The following is a 17370-nucleotide window of genomic DNA, read 5'->3' as shown; positions in this document are numbered from 1 at the left end:
ATCAATGTGGATTGTGGCTACTAGCATCGTGTGAATGCGGCTTCAAAAATAAGTAATGAGAGTGCACTGGATGCGGAGGAAGTAGCAATGTGAAATCATTTTTAATTGATTTTACAAGTACAAAGTTATAAAAATCCAAATATAAATCCATATACAGAGATTCCTCCAAATCTCACAACTTTTAAAACTGCATATTCTTCCAAATTCTAACTATTATATCAATCCATAATTTCCATGGTAATTATTACACTACAAGTGAAATTAAAATCCTGCCAATGTTTCCATCTGCTTACAGTGGTCTCCTAAATAACTTACAATTTTTCCCCATTCTTTTATGAAGTTTTTGTCCTCTTGGTTTCTGAGTTTTCCAGGCAGTTTTGTCATTTCAGCGTAGTCCCTCAGCTTGGTTTGCCATTCCTCTCTTGTTTTCTTTCCATCTCTGGGCTAGTAGGGTGGCTGTGTTGGTTTTCAAGCCAAAAGTCAGAGGAATTGGCCACCCTCCAGGTGCCCGGCTTGAAACCTTGTTGACCTCCCTGTCTGCGACTCCCGGCAAGACCACGCGAGGTCTCAATCGGCGATCCTTCTCAACGTGAGAAGAACACACCTCCCCTCTCATTCCCAGGGAGGGGAAAGAGACAGACAGAAATGTATTTACATGCCTTTATTTCTGTCCTTCCAGCAGTACAGAGAAACGTGACTGCTCTCTCTCATCACCAACAGCAGAGAGAGAATCTCCTCCCATGTACTTCCAGTACAGGGTCATGTGACACTCTGAGCTAACATCTGGTGCTCAGTACACTGAATAGACTGTCCCTTGTTCCCACGGTACAGTCCCATAACGTCAACATCCTGTTTGGCTTTCCAGCCATCTGGAGCTCTCAGCTGCATTGCTCCTTTTTCGTAACAGGCTGTTGTTTCATACATAAAGGAGGAAGTAGCAATGTGAATATACCCAAAGTTAAAATATGTGCTTCCACACATAGGAATGTGAGCAGAGGCATAGCCTGATGTCAGCACAAAACTCTTCTGATTTAAATTCCTAATCTTTGAGGTCAGAAACATGTACAGTGGTACCTCAGGTTAAGTACTTAATTTGTTCTGGAGGTCTGTTCTTTACCTGAAACTGTTCTTAACCTGAAGCACCACTTTAGGTAATGGGGCCTCCTGCTGCTGCCGCGCCGCCGGAGCACAATTTCTGTTCTCATCCTGCAGCAAAGTTCTTAACCTGAAGCACTATTTCTGGGTTAGCGGAGGCTGTAACCTGAAGCATATGTACCCTGAAGCGTATGTAACCCGAGGTACCACTGTACCTTTTGCTTTATTTAAAATTGAAGAGCCATGGTGCTCTGGATTACATAACAGAAGCCAAACTTCATGGTACAAAATGAGCCAACAGTGCTACAGATTCCAAACGCATAGCTTGCTGTGTCTCTTAACGTGTTTTTGATATGCACAGATACAAGATCAACATAGACAAGCTGTGGGGGGCATCCTAGGCCTTAGCTGTGGGAATGGCTGGCTGTGCCACAAAATCAACCATTAATACAAAGTGACTGCTATTTGAGGCTGAGTCAAAAACCACATTAAAGGTATTTATTAAAGATAGGGAATAGTTACAGGATGGAATCAAGTGGAATTTATTTTTTCCCTACCCTATCTTCAACTTTGGGGTACAGCACAACAGAAGAAAAGACCAAATCAATTTATTAAGCATAGCATTTATCAAAATTGAATTAAACCAATTAAAACAACATTAGAACCTCCCCCAACCTCTGGTGGCTTAATTCCAGCCTCTTTAAAGTTGGTAAAGTAACTCGTGTGTGGTTTTTTGGTAACGAATTTTGTTATTCCGTTTTATAATGTATATAAAACAGAACAATTATAACAACAAAACTGAAATAGGCACGTAGAATGAGTGCAGCTGCACATGGGTTAAAAACAAAGTCCAAGTAAAGACTATCAATGTGATCAGATCAAGCATAGGATATCAAGATTTGCCAGGCTTGTGACAAGAAGGAAAAAAAAGCTCCGGATTTTCACTTTATGAAATCATCATCATCATCATCATCGTTTGTGGCTTGAGCCAGGATCCTGCCAAAAAGCTGGCCTAGTTTCATGAAAAGAGCAGCCTGCGTAGCTGCCTTCCCTTCGCTGCCTGCGCACAAGGAGGCGCGCGCCCTGCCGGCCTTTTCCGGGTCGCGCGCCGCTCGTGCCCTTTCGCATCCCGGCAGCTGCGCCTGCAGTTCCGGGTTCGAGTCCTCCCTCCCTCCGTCCACCAGGGCGCGCGGAAGTCAGCAGACCACCCAAGGCAAGGCGGCCGAGAGCGATGGCTCAGGGGAAGCGCAAGTTCCAGGCGCGCAAGGCGGCCTCCGCGGGGAAGAAAGCGGCGGCGGCGGCGGCAGCGGCAGCGGCCCGAGGGCCTCGCAAAGGAGGTAGGGCCGAGGGACGGACGGAGGCCGCCCGGGCGCCGGCTTAGCTCGCAACTTCGCCTCCGGTTCCGGAGACTTTTGTGCGCGCTCGGAAGCATTCCGGGTGCGCGAAAAAGAACCCCTCCTCTCCAAGCACGCGATGAGGAATAATTATTATTCTTTATTTTAAAAATGTTGTCGCTTTCTCTTGCCCAAGGCAATCCAAGCGACTTAAGACCAAATTAGGAGGTTTCTTTTCCTCCCCTTAATTTCTTTATTCGTGATCCACGAAGCCGGTGCCAGAGCGCCCTCCATGTTCCCCTTTTACGCGCGCGCCGTGCGTAAAAAGCAGGTCGCTTCCCGCAAAGAATCCTGAGTACTGTGGTTTGCCTCTCAGGGCTACAATGGAAAGAAACTTTAGCGAACTGCAGTTCCCTTGATTCTTTGCGATGGGGGGGAGCCATATTGCCTTGACTGGATGGTGGGTTCGCAGTCATAGCGGTTAAGGGCGCTGGACTTTGAGGGGACCCAGGTTCGAATTCTCACAGCCATAAGAACTCAGCCGCTGACCTTGGGCTGCCTCTCCCCGGCACAGGTTGTGATGGTAAAAGGATGTGTGCAGAGAAAGAGGGGATCATGTAGAGCGCCTGGAGTTCTCCGGAGGAAAGGTGGGGTGTAAATGAAATAAATTGGATGGGCAAATAAGGCTGAGTGGGGATTTACAGTGGTACCTCGGGTTACATACGCTTCAGGTTACATACGCTTCAAGTTACAGACTCCGCTAACCCAGAAATATTACCTCGGGTTAAGAACTTTGCTTCAGGATGAGAACAGAAATCATGCTCCAGCTGTGTGGCAGCAGCAGGAGGCCCCATTAGCTAAAGTGGTGCTTCAGGTTAAGAACAGTTTCAGGTTAAGACCGGACCTCCAGAACGAATTAAGTACTTAACCCGAGGTACCACTGTATTTATTTCAATACATTTCTAAACTCCTTGCTATTTTTTAAAAAAATCCAACACAGTTTGCAACATAGCAAGATACATTAAAATCGTATTATTTAAAAAAGCAACTTCTGCAGATGTAAGAAATACAGTTGACAGTCAGGGAAAGCCTCAATAAAGAGGTGTTGTTTTTAACAAATGTTGGAAGCACCCTACAAATGACAGCGAGGAGAGCATTCTCCACCGCTGAGAAGACCCTGCCATCAGGTGACACTGGCATTCCATGGCTCTGTTGACAAGGCCTCCACTGAATATTTACCGTATTTTTCGCCCTATAGGACGCAGAGAGCTGCCTGTTTGGGGGCTGGGGTCGGGGGAAGCTCGGGCTTCCCCCGCCCCAGCCCCGCGCCTGGGGGGGAAACAATTTTCCCCCCTTTATTTCCCCCCCAAAAAAACTAGGTGCACCTTATGGGACAGTGCGTCCTATAGGGCGAAAAATACGGTAAACCAAGACTGATGCAGGGAAAAGGAATCGTTTAGGCACCTCGGTCCCAAATTGTTCAAGGCTCTATATGTTAATAATAAAACACTGAGCTCAGCTCAGTGGCTACTTGGTGGTCAGTGCAGTTCTTTCAATATAGGTGTACTGTAATGTGTGGATGGCCAGACTCTCCATACAGCACTCTGGCTGCAGCATTCTGCGCCTGTGGCAATTTCCAGGCGAGTCTCCAGAGTAGAGCAACAAACACACTGTCCAGTGCAGCTGTACATGATCTTTGTAACTCTCCTGAAACAGCTTCTGCATTATTATTATTATTATTATTATTATTATTATTATTATTATTTTACAAATTATGTACTTTAAATATTTTGAGTAGTGACAGTGGGTTACATACAAATCTAGCCCAAGAGAAGGTTGCCCATCTAGTAAGAAACAATGGTATTTGGTAGGCAAATTCTTTTCTGCATATCTGTATATCCTGCACAGCTTCTGCCTAGGAGATGTAGCAGCGTGGAAGTGAAAGATAATTTATTTCCTTTGTGTTGGGTTCCTCTCCTAGGCCGCATAATTGCTCCCAAGAAGGCTCGGGTCATCCAGCAGCAGAAACTGAAAAAGGTGAGATGCTCCCACGCTCCTCCATGCTAAACTGACACTCTGCAAGCAGCAACGGCAGAGACCACCTTCTGAGGCTTGTGCTATGTGGGCGCATGTTTTCAACCCACGGACCAATCATCAATTGTCTTCAGTGGCACGGAGCACTTTTCCACTGGCTTAGCCTAAGACATGATGTGTAGCTGCTTCTGGACAGGGGTAGCCTGGCCACCATGCTCTATGCTCAAGTAGCTTCTCGGTTAGACTCCTGCAATGCATTGCATTTGGTGTTGCCCCTGGAGACAGTTTATAACTAGTACAGATTCAGCTGCTGTGCTTCTAGCTGAGATGGCTCATCTGAATTTAAAAAACTTCTCTGGTTCTCTGTCTGGTTCTCAGAGAGAGGGCCTTCTCGGTAGTGGCACCCGCCCTGTGGAACGCCCTCCCATCACATGTAAAGGAAATAAGCAACTATACTATTTTTAAAAGACATCTGAAGGCAGCCCTGTTTAGGGAAGTTTTTAATATTTCATAGAATCATAGAGTTGGAAGAGACCACAAGGGCCATCGAGTCCAACCCCCTGCCAAGCAGGAAACACCATCAGAGCACTCCTGACATATGGTTGTCAAGCCTCTGCTTAAAGACCTCCAAAGAAGGAGACTCCACCACACTCCTCTATGTGACATCCTTTTATATATTTGAACATGGCTATCATATCACCCCTTAACCTCCTCTTCTCCAGGCTAAACATGCCCAGCTCCCTTAGCCGTTCCTCATAAGGCATCGTTTCCAGGCCTTTGACCATTTTGGTTGCACTCCTCTGGACACGTTCCAGTTTGTCAGTGTCCTTCTTGAACTGTGGTGCCCAGTGCTCTCAAGCCAGGTGTCACCCATCTTGTATTTGTGCTTCTCATTTTTGTTGCCCAAGTGCAATACTTTACATTTCTCCCTGTTAAAATTCATCTTGTTTGTTTTGGCCCAGTTCTCTAATCTGTCAAGGTCGTTTTGAAGTGTGATCCTGTCCTCTGGGGTGTTAGCCACCCCTCCCAGTTTGGTGTCATCTGCAAATTTGATCAGGATGCCTTTGAGTCCATCATCCAAGTCGTTGATAAAGATGTTGAATAAGACCGGGCCCAAGACAGAACCCTGTGGCACCCCACTAGTCACTCTTCTCCAGGATGAAGAGGAACCATTGATGAGCACCCTTTGGGTTCGGTCAGTCAGCCAGTTACAAATCCACTGAGTGGTAGCATAGTCAAGACCGCATTTTACCAGCTTCTTTACAAGAATATCATGGGGCACCTTGTCAAATGCCTTGCTGAAATCAAGGTAGGCTACATCCACTGCGTTCCCTTCATCTACCAGGCTTGTAATTCTGTCAAAAAACGAGATCAGGTTAGTCTGACATGACTTATTTTTCAGAAATCCATGCTGACTATTGGTGATCACAGCATTCCTTTCTAGGTGCTCACAGACTGTTTGCTTAATGATCTGCTCCAGAATCTTCCCTGGTATTGATGTCAGACTGACTGGGCGGTAATTATTTGGGTCCTCTCTTTTCCCCTTTTTGAAAATAGGGACAACATTTGCCCTCCTCCAGTCTGCCGGGACTTCGCCTCTTCTCCAGGATATTTAATGCTGTATTGTTCTCCAGCATATTTAATACTGTATTGTTTTTAATACTCGATTGGGAGCCGCCCAGAGTGGTTGGGGAAACTCAGCCAGATGGGCGGGGTATAAATAGTAAATTAGTATTACTGTTGTTGTTGTTGTTGTTGTTGTTGTTGTTGTTGTTGTTGTTTGTTTCTGAGCCTAAGTGAAGGCACAAGCACTGACTTTTAAGGCCCTTGGCTCTCATGGGTATCTAAAGGAATGCCCATTCTCACACTGACCCGCATCTACCGATACTTTCTGTCATGAGTGAGGTTGGTGGTGACCATGGGGAGAGCTTTATGTTTTAGACTCCAGCCAAATCCTTTTTTCCCCCCTCCTAGGCCTTCTACGTATGTTCAAACTCCCCTACTGTTCTTTTCATTAGGATGTTTTTGATCGTTGTTTCATGTGGATTGTATTGTTTGCTTTTATTGTAAACCAGCCTGGGGTCATATCTGATCAAGGGTGGTATAAAAAGGTAAAGGACCCCTGACAGTTAAGTCCAGTCGCGAACAACTCTGGGGTTGCGGCGCGCATCTCGCTTTACTGGCCGAGGAAGCTGACGTTTGTCCGCAGACAGTTTTTCCGGGTCATGTGGCCAGCATGACTAAGCCGCTTCTGGCAAAACCAGAGCAGCGCACGGAAATGCCATTTACCTTCCCGCCAGAGCGGTACCTATTTATCTACTTGCACTTTGACGTGCTTTCGAACTGCTAGGTTGGCAGGAGCTGAGACCAAACAATGGGAGCTCCCCCCGTCGCGGGGATTCAAACCACTGACCTTCTGATCGGCAAGCCCAAGAGGCTCTGTGGTTTAGACCACAGCGCCACCCGCTAAAAAACCGGAAATACCTTACCCCCCCCCCCGTAAGCAAACTTCAATGGCACACCATAACATTGGGACATTTCAGGTGCATAGCTGCTTAGTTGTCATATAAACTTCTTTCTCTGCAGAACCTGGAGGTGGGCATCCGTAAGAAGATTGAGCACGAAGTGGTGATGAAGGCCAGCGCTAAACTACCCAAGAAACTGAGTGTGCTGAAGGCACCCAAAGCGGACACCACAAAAGAGCCAGGCCACTCCAGCAAGCCTTAGCTATGACCTGTGTACCTGAGTGGGTGGCGGAGAGCAGCCATATACGGCTGGACGACTGTACCCATGACATCCGCCTTGTAGTGTTGGAAAAGCCTACAGATTAATAACGTAGCAACATTTCAGTTGGTGGCGAAAGCTTCCCTTCACACGAGAAACCGGGTGGGCTGTTCTGTGCCTAGGTGAAGAGATGGGCTTTGTTTTTCAGCTCTGTTGTATGTAATATTGGTTCAAGTCCCAGCATTTCCCCTGTTTTATATTTGGACTTGTCTTCTCGTTAACATCTTCAGTGGAAGCCATTCTTTCAAAGCTAGCCTGGACTGGGTAGAGTTTGTAGGAGCGACTGGAGCTGTTGCCATTGGTGTTTCAGCAGCACCAAATTGTCAGAATCAGACACGGACTTCATGTGTTCATGTGGGTCTACAGACATGGCATGTATGACACCTATATCACATTGGTATTTACACATGTGGGTGTCTTTGCAAACATGGGAGTCCAGTGTGTGAATGTTGGGCAGGACCCAGCTGGCTAGGATGAATCTCAAACCACTGTTTTCTATAGGGCTTGAATGTCTGCATGAGACTTGATCTACCCCGTATGAAGAAGCAGAAATTCTCAACTGAGTTTTGAGGTTTTTAGCTGTTTCTGGAAACAAGTGTGATTTACTCACTTGTGTTTTGTGGTTTGGGTAAAAAGGATCCCTTCTGTCATCTGTCCCCTTTCTGCTACCTTCTGAGTGTCCATATAGTTTTATTTTGCTGCCCATTTCAACCTTGTCCCTTTTGCTTCTGAAATAATCTTTGTTGATTGCTTTTGGAACCCAGAAGGTCCATTGTGGCTTGCTCATAGTAGCTAATTCTTCCACACGGAGATAACATAAAACCAAGGTATATGTTCTCAGATCAGGAATCCCAAATCTAAAGTAATTTCTTAAAATTGAAATCCCTGTTCCTGTAACTACTGCAGATGTTTGTTTATTACTATCGTATCTCCACCACATTTAATAAATATATTATCTAAAAAGCGCGTTCTTAACTCAGAGCATTTCATCTTGCAGTTTTGTCAGTTGAACAGGGATGAAAGATTTACAGTGGTACCTCGGGTTACATGTGCTTCAGGTTACAGACGCTTCAGGTTACAGACTCCGCTAACCCAGAAATAGTATCTCGGGTTAAGAACTTTGCTTCAGGATGAGAACAGAAATTGTGCAGTAGCAGCAGCAGGAGGCCCCATTATCTAAAGTGGTGCTTCAGGTTTAGAACAGTTTCATGTTAAGAATGGACCTCCAGAACGAATTAAGTTCTTAACCCGAGGTACCACAGTACTTGGAAATGTCCTGGAGTGGAGGCGAGAAGTTAGTCAACACAGAGGGCACAATCTGGCTAAACACAACCACTTTATCCTTATTTATTGCATTTATATATCCCTCCTTTTCCTCCAATGAGCTCATGGTGGTGTACATGGTGCTCCCCCTCCTCATTTCATTGCCACAGCAGCCCTGTGAGGTAGGTTAGGCTGCAAGGCAGTGATTGGCGCAAGGTCGCCAGGGAGCATTTTGGAGATGCAACCCACGATCTGGGACCAGGCACTGTTGTTTGGGTGAGAGGCAGGATACTTGCAACCACAAATTTTAAGATTTGCCACCTAGACTAGGCAAAATATGTGGACTTCTTATGGCAACTTGCTTTATTAAATGTGCTAAAATGCATATTTAAAAGATCTAATCAGAAAACAATTGGGAATTCTGAAATGTATAACAAGAGAAGCTAGATTCTGCAGCATGTATAAACTATGCATACTAAGCAAATTTGCATGATTTCTCTTATTTTGAATAATTTATTCTGCAGTTTTTGCATAATTTATTCTGGTTGTGCGGGTCTTTGAGGATAGACAAGGAACTGTGCAGGGCACTTAAACTAGGGTTGCCATATTTCAAAAAGTAAAAACCAGGACACCCTGAAAGTTGTTGAGTGTTTTTTAGAAGGACTCAAAATTGTTGAGCTTTTCTTAGGCAAACCCGAAAGTTGTTGAGCATTTACAAAAACACAAACAAACTTGACTTGCCTAAGATCCAGGAAAAGATGCCACATTTCAGAAAATCCCCCCAGATGTCAATTCTGCCTTTCAAATCCCAGTAATGTCCAGGAAAATCTGGACATATGGCAGCCCTAACTTAAACCCCACTCCCAACCAGTAGAAATCTGACATAGCATCTTCTTTGGGCTTCTGAGATTTCTGCAGGTATTGCTTGCTTACTTTGAAATATATTTATTTTTTATTATGTGTTCCATTGTTAGCTGCCCAGAGAATCCTGTTGAGGGGCAGAATTATGCACTATAAATATATTGGCAGTCATGTTGAGATTGTCAGGAAGTGCACCTAACACCCCATCCAGTGGATTATCGGTAAAGGTAAAGGTTCCCCTGACCTGCTAGGTGGGCAGGAGCTGGGACCGAACAACGAGAGCTCACCCCGTTGCGGGGATTCGAACCGCCGACCTTCTGATCGGCAAGCCCTAGGCTCAGTGGTTTAGACCAGTGTTTCCCAACCTTGGGTCGCCAGCTGTTTTTGGACTACAACTCCCATCATCCCTAGCTAGCAACACCAGTGGTCAGGAATGATGGGAATTGTAGTCCTCAAACAGCTGGAGACCCAAGGTTGGGAAACACTTGTTTAGACCACAGTCCCTTTTGGATTATCTGTACTCCTGTTTAATTAAGGCACACGCACAAACACCACATGTAATGACTAAAAGAGCATTAACAGGACACAGAGGAGGGGATTACGGAACGAGGGAGGAAATGCCACACAACAAAAGCCAGCTTTGATAGAGACATAGTCCACATGTTGACAACAATCTCAACAGCGTTTGTAACGGTGTTGGGGTGTGTGTGGAGGGTAGGGTAAACCTGAGCAGATTCAATGCGCCTTCACTTCTCAAGCTGTACAACATCTCATCTGAACTGGTCCTTTGGTGACAAATAGAACTTGGAGGAAGAAAGAACGGTAAGATCAATACAATATGATAGGGGGTTTGTCCACACTTTTGACTGAGGTGCCAAAAGCAAGAGTGTGGGAAACTCCCATTTGGACATGCTCCAAGTTCAGTGCTCCTATTTCAAAACTGTCCTGCCTCCTCTGGGGAAGCCCTGGCCTGATCAAATCCCATCAAGGAGAGAGGAAGTATCTAAGGTAAAAGCCTTTTCCCTGAGATTGAGGGATGACCCTCTTTTTTCTTTTTCTTTTCTTTTCTTTTCTTTTTTTTTTTTTTTTTTTTGAGGCTCATTATGACCAGTTTTGGGGAGCAGACAGATAGATGAAACAGGAAGATAAGTCTAGTAAACAGCTGCAAGGATTTTTTAAAAGAAAGACTTGAGACTTCAAAAGGGATCTGGTGGCATCGTTTCTGGAGGTATGCAGTGGTAACTGAATGTTGGCTTCCCTCTGAGCCTTTAAACCATCCAGTATTCTATTATTACATCCATCAAAACTTATTTACACTGTAATTTTTCTTTCTTTTTTAAACTTATTTTTATTAAAGATTTTCTTGATTTATAAAGGTATGTGCAATGTCTCTCTGGTTTTTTTTTATGTAACTTTTTTTTTACAAATTGGTTTCATTTGTTCAGACTTTAGGAAGAATAGGGGGAAAGAGGCGGAGGGGGAAAGATGGGTGGGGGTGGGGTCGGGTGGTGATGTTTCTATTTTGCTTAATATATGTGGGGGTTTGTGTCATCGTTGCTTGTGCAGGTTCTTTACACTGTTGAATTTATCTTAATGCTGCCAACATTTTCAAGTGTACTCAATTTCCCCCCATATATTCAATAAACATTTTCCAATCTTCTTTAAACGTATGTTCTTCTTGTTCTCTTATTCTATATGTTAGGTCCGCAAGTTGCGCATATTCCATCAGTTTAAGTTGCCATTCTTCTTTAGTTGGGTCCTCGCTCATTTTCCATTTTTGGGCTAAGAAAACGGGCCGCTGTAGTAGCATACATAAATATTTTTTTTGAACACCTAGGAATTTCCATCTGAATTATCCCCAACCCAGAGGATTCTGGTTTTTTTGGGAAAGTACTTTTAAACATTTTTTTCAATTCATTATGAATTATTTCCCAATACTCTTTTACCCCTTTACAGGTCCACCACATATGAAAGAACGTACCCTCAGCCTCATTGCATCTCCAGCACTTACTGATTCAGTCTTATACATCTTAGCAAGACTAAAGGTAAAGGTAAAGGGACCCCTGACCATTAGGTCCAGTCGTGACCAACTCGGGGCTTGCGGCGCTCATCTCACTTTATTGGCCGAGGGAGCTGGAGTACAGCTTCCGGGTCATGTGGCCAGCATCACTAAGCCACTTCTGGCGAACCAGAGCAGCACACGGAAACACCGTTTACCTTCCCGCCGGAGCAGTACCTATTTATCTACTTGCACTTTGACGTGCTTTCAAACTGCTAGGTTGGCAGGAGCAGGGACCGAGCAACGGGAGCTCACCCCATCACGGGGATTCGAACTGCTGACCTTCTGATCGGCAAGCCCTAGGCTCTGTGGCTTAACCCACAGCGCCACCCGCGTCCCTACTGAATGGTTTAGTTTAAACTGAACATAAACATAAACAGAATGGTTTAGTTTATGTAAAATATGCAGGGATTTATGTTATAAAAAATGAACCATGGAAAATGAAGAAGGGAAGTCATTGATATTTTAAGGTTGTTTAAATGAATATTCTAAAATGTAAAACAGAAAATTTAATGAGAGAGAGGGAGGGAGAGGAACTGAGCATGGAACCTGCAGGCATAGCATTTACACTCCCACTGAGCTATAATGCGTCACACAAGTGCAGGAGTTCAGGAGGAGTAAGAATTAATTGTTTCTCATAAACCTTACCCGATGTGCTTCTTCATGAGTCACTGTTTGGGATATTCCCTCCTATCCCTGATTGGACGGAGGCGAAGGCAGAACAGGGAACCTTCTCAGAACGCAGGTAATTAAGAAATTTCTCTGGTGGTGTGTATGCAGAGACCAGGCAGAATTGCCCATCTTGAGCATGGGCTCAGTGGAAGGAGCCAAGGTCAGAGCACTGTGGCATTCAGTGTCACAGTGGGCAGCCTCGGCTGTGAATGGCTACTTTGGCTCACAGGGGCTTTGAATCTGTTTTCTCTCTTCTTGCGTTCCTGTGTGATCATGTGGCACACAGTTTGGAAATTACTTCCCTTAGCTGTGACTGACAATTGGGAGGCTTTCCTCTATGGTCACCAGGAGAGGTCACTGTTGGAGTCAGAATAGTAGTTTACAAAGATCATAGAATTGCAGAACTGGAAGGGACCCCAGCGGTCATCTGGTCCAAGCTCTGGCAATGCATGAATCACAGCCAAAGAATCCTTGACAGATGTCCATCCAACCTCTGTTTAAAAACCTTCAGCAAAGGAGAGCCCACCATCTCCTGAAGGAATCCATTCCACTGTCAAACAACTCCTACTGTCAGAAAGTTCTTCCTAATGTCAGAATGTTTTCCCCAAATCTCCTTTCTTATAATTTGAATCCATTGATTCAGGTCGTACTCTCTGGAGCAGCCAAAAACTAGCTTGCTCCATTTTCCTTTATATATATATATATATATATATATATATATATATATATATATATTATTCTTTATTGCTTAAAAATTTACGTATCTATAACATGGTACCTCGGGTTAAGTACTTAATTCGTTCTGGAGGTCCGTACTTAACCTGAAACTGTTCTTAACCTGAAGCACCACTTTAGCTAATGGGGCCTCCCGCTGCCGCTGCGCCGCCGGAGCACGATTTCTGTTCCCATCCTGAAGCAAAGTTCTTAACCTGAAGCACTATTTCTGGGTTAGCGGAGTCTGTAACCTGAACCGTATGTAACCTGAAGAATATGTAACCCGAGGTACCACTGTACACACATTGTATGCCAGGCTTCCTCAACCTCGGCCCTCCAGATGTTTTGAGACTACAATTCCCATCATCCCTGACCGCTGGTCCTGCTAGCTAGGGATCATGGGAGCTGTAGGCCAAAAACATCTGGAGGGCCGAGGTTGAGGAAGCCTGTTGTATGCTATCTCTTTACATATGAAGAAAAAGGATATTATGTAGAGAATAGAAAATTTATAAAGGAACGAAAAAGAGGAAAATAAACAAATAAAGAAATAACAAATATACGAAGTAAAAAAATCAAAAGAGGAAAAGAAAAGACAACATTATTTACACAACAAAAATGTTCATCGACACAATCCTTGCTCCATCTTCCATGTGACCAAAGCAGCATATTGGAACTAAAGCAGATTCGAAAAGATAAACAAGTGGACCTTTTGCTCATAACCCAACTGATTGAGCTTTATATTTGAAGCACACGATTCATTTATTATCCTCACTGTTGGTTTTTTTACATTTATTATTAAATAATGTATATTTGTGTGTACTTTTTCTTATATTGGTACCCCACATTTCCTTTTTTTTAAGTTTTATTAAATGTTACAAAAAATGAATAGAAAAAAAGAAATAGAAACAATACATAACCATACATAAATACATTTTGTCTACACAATTTTCCAGAATGCATACTAGAAAAGAAGAAAGACAAAAGATAAAAGAAACAAGAAAAAGAATGAAGAGTAAAAACATTTTTTATAATCAATTATTCCAAGTTTTGGAAAGTGGCAGAGGGACATTATGAAGTTTGTCTGGCAGGGCAAAAAGCCCCGAATAAAATTTAAAATATTAACAGATGCAAAGGAAAGAGGGGGTTTTGCCCTGCCGGACTTAAGGTTGTATTATGAAGCTGCATCCCTCTGCTGGCTGAAAGATTGGTTTTTGCTAGAAAACACTGATGTCCTAGATCTGGAAGGGTTCAACAATGCTTTTGGGTGGCATGCATATTTGTGGTACGACAAGGTAAAGTCTCATAAGTTGTTTAAAAACCATATTGTAAGGAAATCTCTGTTTTCTGTCTGGACTAAATACAAGGACTTATTTGAAAACAAGACTCCGAGGTGGTTATCACCGATGGAGGCTAAAGCCACAAAAATACTTAATATGGGGGGTGGCTGGGCAAAATACTGCGAAATAATAGAAAGAGTGGGTGACACTTGGAGGTTGCAGAGCTTTGAAAAATTGAAAGGGAAGGTGCGAGACTGGTTTCACTATGCCCAAATTTTAGAGATCTTTAAAAAAGATAAAAAAATTGGTTTCCAGGTGGAAAAATCAAAATTAGAACTAGAATTACTTGAACCTAAGACGAAAGTGCTTTCAAGAATGTACAACTTGCTGCTTAAATGGAATACTCAAGATGAGACAGTCAAATCAGCCATGATAAAATGGGCACAAGATATTGGATACAACATTATGTTTGAGGACTGGGAAAGGTTATGGACCACCGGTATGAAATTTACGGCATGTAGTGCCTTAAAGGAAAATATTATGAAAATGATGTACAGGTGGTACATGACCCCAGTCAAACTTGCAAAGATATACCATTTGTCTGATAATAAATGTTGGAAATGTAAGGAGGCTGAAGGAACTTTTTACCACCTCTGGTGGACATGCCCGAGGGTGAAGGCCTTCTGGGAAATGATTTATAACGAGTTGAAAAAGGTATTTAAGTATACCTTTCAGAAGAAACCAGAGGCCTTCCTCTTGGGCATTGTGGGCCAGAGGATACCTAAGAAAGACAGAACCTTCTTTCTATATGCAACGACTGCAGCAAGAATTCTCATAGCTAAATACTGGAAGGCACAGGAGCTACCCACACTGGAAGAATGGCACACACAACTGATGGACTATATGCAACTAGCCGAAATGACTGGCAGAATCCGAGACCTGGGAGAAGAGGCTGCGGAAGAGGATTGGAAAAAATTTAAGGACTATTTACAAAAACATTATAAGATATATGAATGTTAAAAATTTGCTAAGGTTTGAGGTAAATATGCTTCAGTATTGAAATTCGGAGTTGATAGAAACAAAGTTAATGATTGAGAAAAGTTTTAATTTCAGAGTGAATAATTAGATGAAAATACAAAAACACAGGAAACAAGGTATTAATTTGCTGTTTATACTTATTATAAAGAATGCAGGGATGGAGGAGATGGGGAAGTCCAGTGGATGATGAAAAAAAAAAAAAAGACTTCGAAAAATGAATTTTTTCTTGTTTAATTTCTTTTTCTTTCTGTAAAACCGCTTTTGTTGTGTTATTGATGATGGATTTAGATTCTGGAAAAAAGCAATAAAAAAATTTATAAAAAAAAAAATATATATAATCAATTATTCCAAATTCATACTTCGAACATTACAATATTTAAATCCTAGTTAAAATATTATAAAAGACTTCCACCGCATTCACCACACGTCTCTTGGTTATCTAATTCACCTTTACATCTGTTCTTCAGTCACTTCTTTCCTTAAATTCTTTCGTAGTCCGTCTAATCTTTGCATTCTCAATATTCTTCACAAGGTTTGTCTAAGCACAGCCAAACTTTTGTGTTTGATCCCTGTTTGTGTAAATACTCATTTCAGCATTCCCATTGTTTCTGTAGATTTATGCCTTATTATATCCGTCAATTTTGCTAACTCCAGATACTCACATAGTTTACTTAACCATTCCCTTTTTGTTGGGATGTTATTTCCTTCCCAGTAACTGGAATGAGGACAGCACAGACTTCCAGGCCCTCATATGCGGCTTGGTTCCTAGTGTGGCACATGTCAGATCTCTATGAAGTTGCTCACCCCAAACCATTTTGCTTCCGTGAGGAAAGAAACCTTCAGGGCATTCTTGCCAGAGTTGCAGTCTATTTCAAACGAGGCAGAATAGTATCAACCCGGCCCGATGACACAGAGCCCTGATTACTTCATTGGGTTGTCTTTGGAGGAATGAGCCCTATTGGGTTTCCATGCTGCAATCCATCTTATGACTAGTAGGAATGTTCCTGGAAGCCAGCTTTCCCACTGCCCATGTGCTGAAATGCTTTGGCCTTCATCATGCTTGGTTTCTGTAGAACAGGCTTGATTACACCAGATGCAAGCCAAGGGTGCTGTGAAGGCTGGTAGAGGGCGGAAGGCGTACCTGTCTGACCCACAGGGCACAATCCATCAGGAAGTTTTCCTGGGCAAGCCCTGCAGAAAAGGACAGGAGCTCTTGCGCAGTTTCCTCTCATTTCACTAAGGAGAACGTTCTGATTATTAATGAGCAGGAGACTAGTTGCCTTAGGCTGCAATCCTAACATACCAGACAGGTCAAACTCCCAGTTGGACTTAACTTTTCAGTCTGCACTATAAATTATGAAGTTATCAAATTCAGTGTGTAGCGCCATGTTGCTCCATCATTGCTGGTGTTTGTATACATTCAAGCTGTGTAAATAAATGCATATAAAGTTCAAGAGTTTAGGGGAAGAGGTTTTGGATGAGAAACCTCTAGTGCAATAATCTGTTTTCTCTTCTCTTCTTTTCTTTTTTTTACTTGTTCCCCAAAAATTTTATTGGTTTTCACAATATTATAAAAACCAAACAAACACACAAGACAAACAAACAAAATAAACAAACATAAATCATAGCATTATTGAAAATTACAGTTATTAACTTTCTTAAGTGACTTCCTCGCTTCCCCTTAGTTGAATTTCATTGCATGTCCTTTTAACGGTTTTCCAAATCCCAATTTTTATGAAATTTAACTTAAACATTAACATCCTTAAATCTTCACCTTATAGAATTAAACATATTACTTCATCACTTAACATAAATAAAATCCTAAGCCCATTAAGTATCTGCAAGCTATTTCCAGTTAATTTAACTTAACAAATTTAACTAAATAATCATTTAAATTTATTCCATTCTTCCTGGTATCAATAATCTGTTTTCAATATGCAGGACAGGAACAACCTGGAGCCCCTAGACCAGGGTTTCCCAAACTTGGGTCTCCAGCTGTTTTTAGACTACAATCCCCATCATCTCTGACCACTGGTCCTGCTAGCTAGGGATACTGGGAGTTGTAGTCCAAAAACAGCTGGGGGCTCAAGTCTGGGAAGTCCTGCCCTATCCCCTCCAAGGAGGGGAGGAGAATGGGAGGAGAAACATACATTAGGAATCTTGTGAAGGTTGTGTTGCAAGGTCCTTGACTTGAGGGACTGGTATTGGTATAAATTCTGCGCAGTCCTAACTATTATTG

The 17370-nt window shown here is 43.0% G+C and overlaps 1 protein-coding gene across 1 annotated transcript; it reads left to right on the top strand.

Annotated features, from left to right (window-relative positions):
* Nucleotides 1–2207: 2207 nt before the first annotated feature.
* Nucleotides 2208–8226, top strand: C17H19orf53 (chromosome 17 C19orf53 homolog). The gene is made up of 3 exons (XM_053371081.1): nucleotides 2208–2432; nucleotides 4411–4466; nucleotides 7050–8226. Exons 1-3 carry the CDS (start codon nucleotides 2327–2329, stop codon nucleotides 7188–7190), a joined length of 303 nt encoding a protein of 100 aa, XP_053227056.1. The 5' UTR covers nucleotides 2208–2326; the 3' UTR covers nucleotides 7191–8226.
* The last annotated feature ends 9144 nt before the right edge of the window (nucleotides 8227–17370 follow it).

The sequence above is a fragment of the Podarcis raffonei genome, chromosome 17 (genome assembly GCF_027172205.1).
Source record: "Podarcis raffonei isolate rPodRaf1 chromosome 17, rPodRaf1.pri, whole genome shotgun sequence".
Lineage (NCBI taxonomy): Eukaryota > Metazoa > Chordata > Lepidosauria > Squamata > Lacertidae > Podarcis > Podarcis raffonei.
Note: the sequence above shows the minus strand (reverse complement) of the source record. Positions and strands in the feature narration are given on the sequence as shown.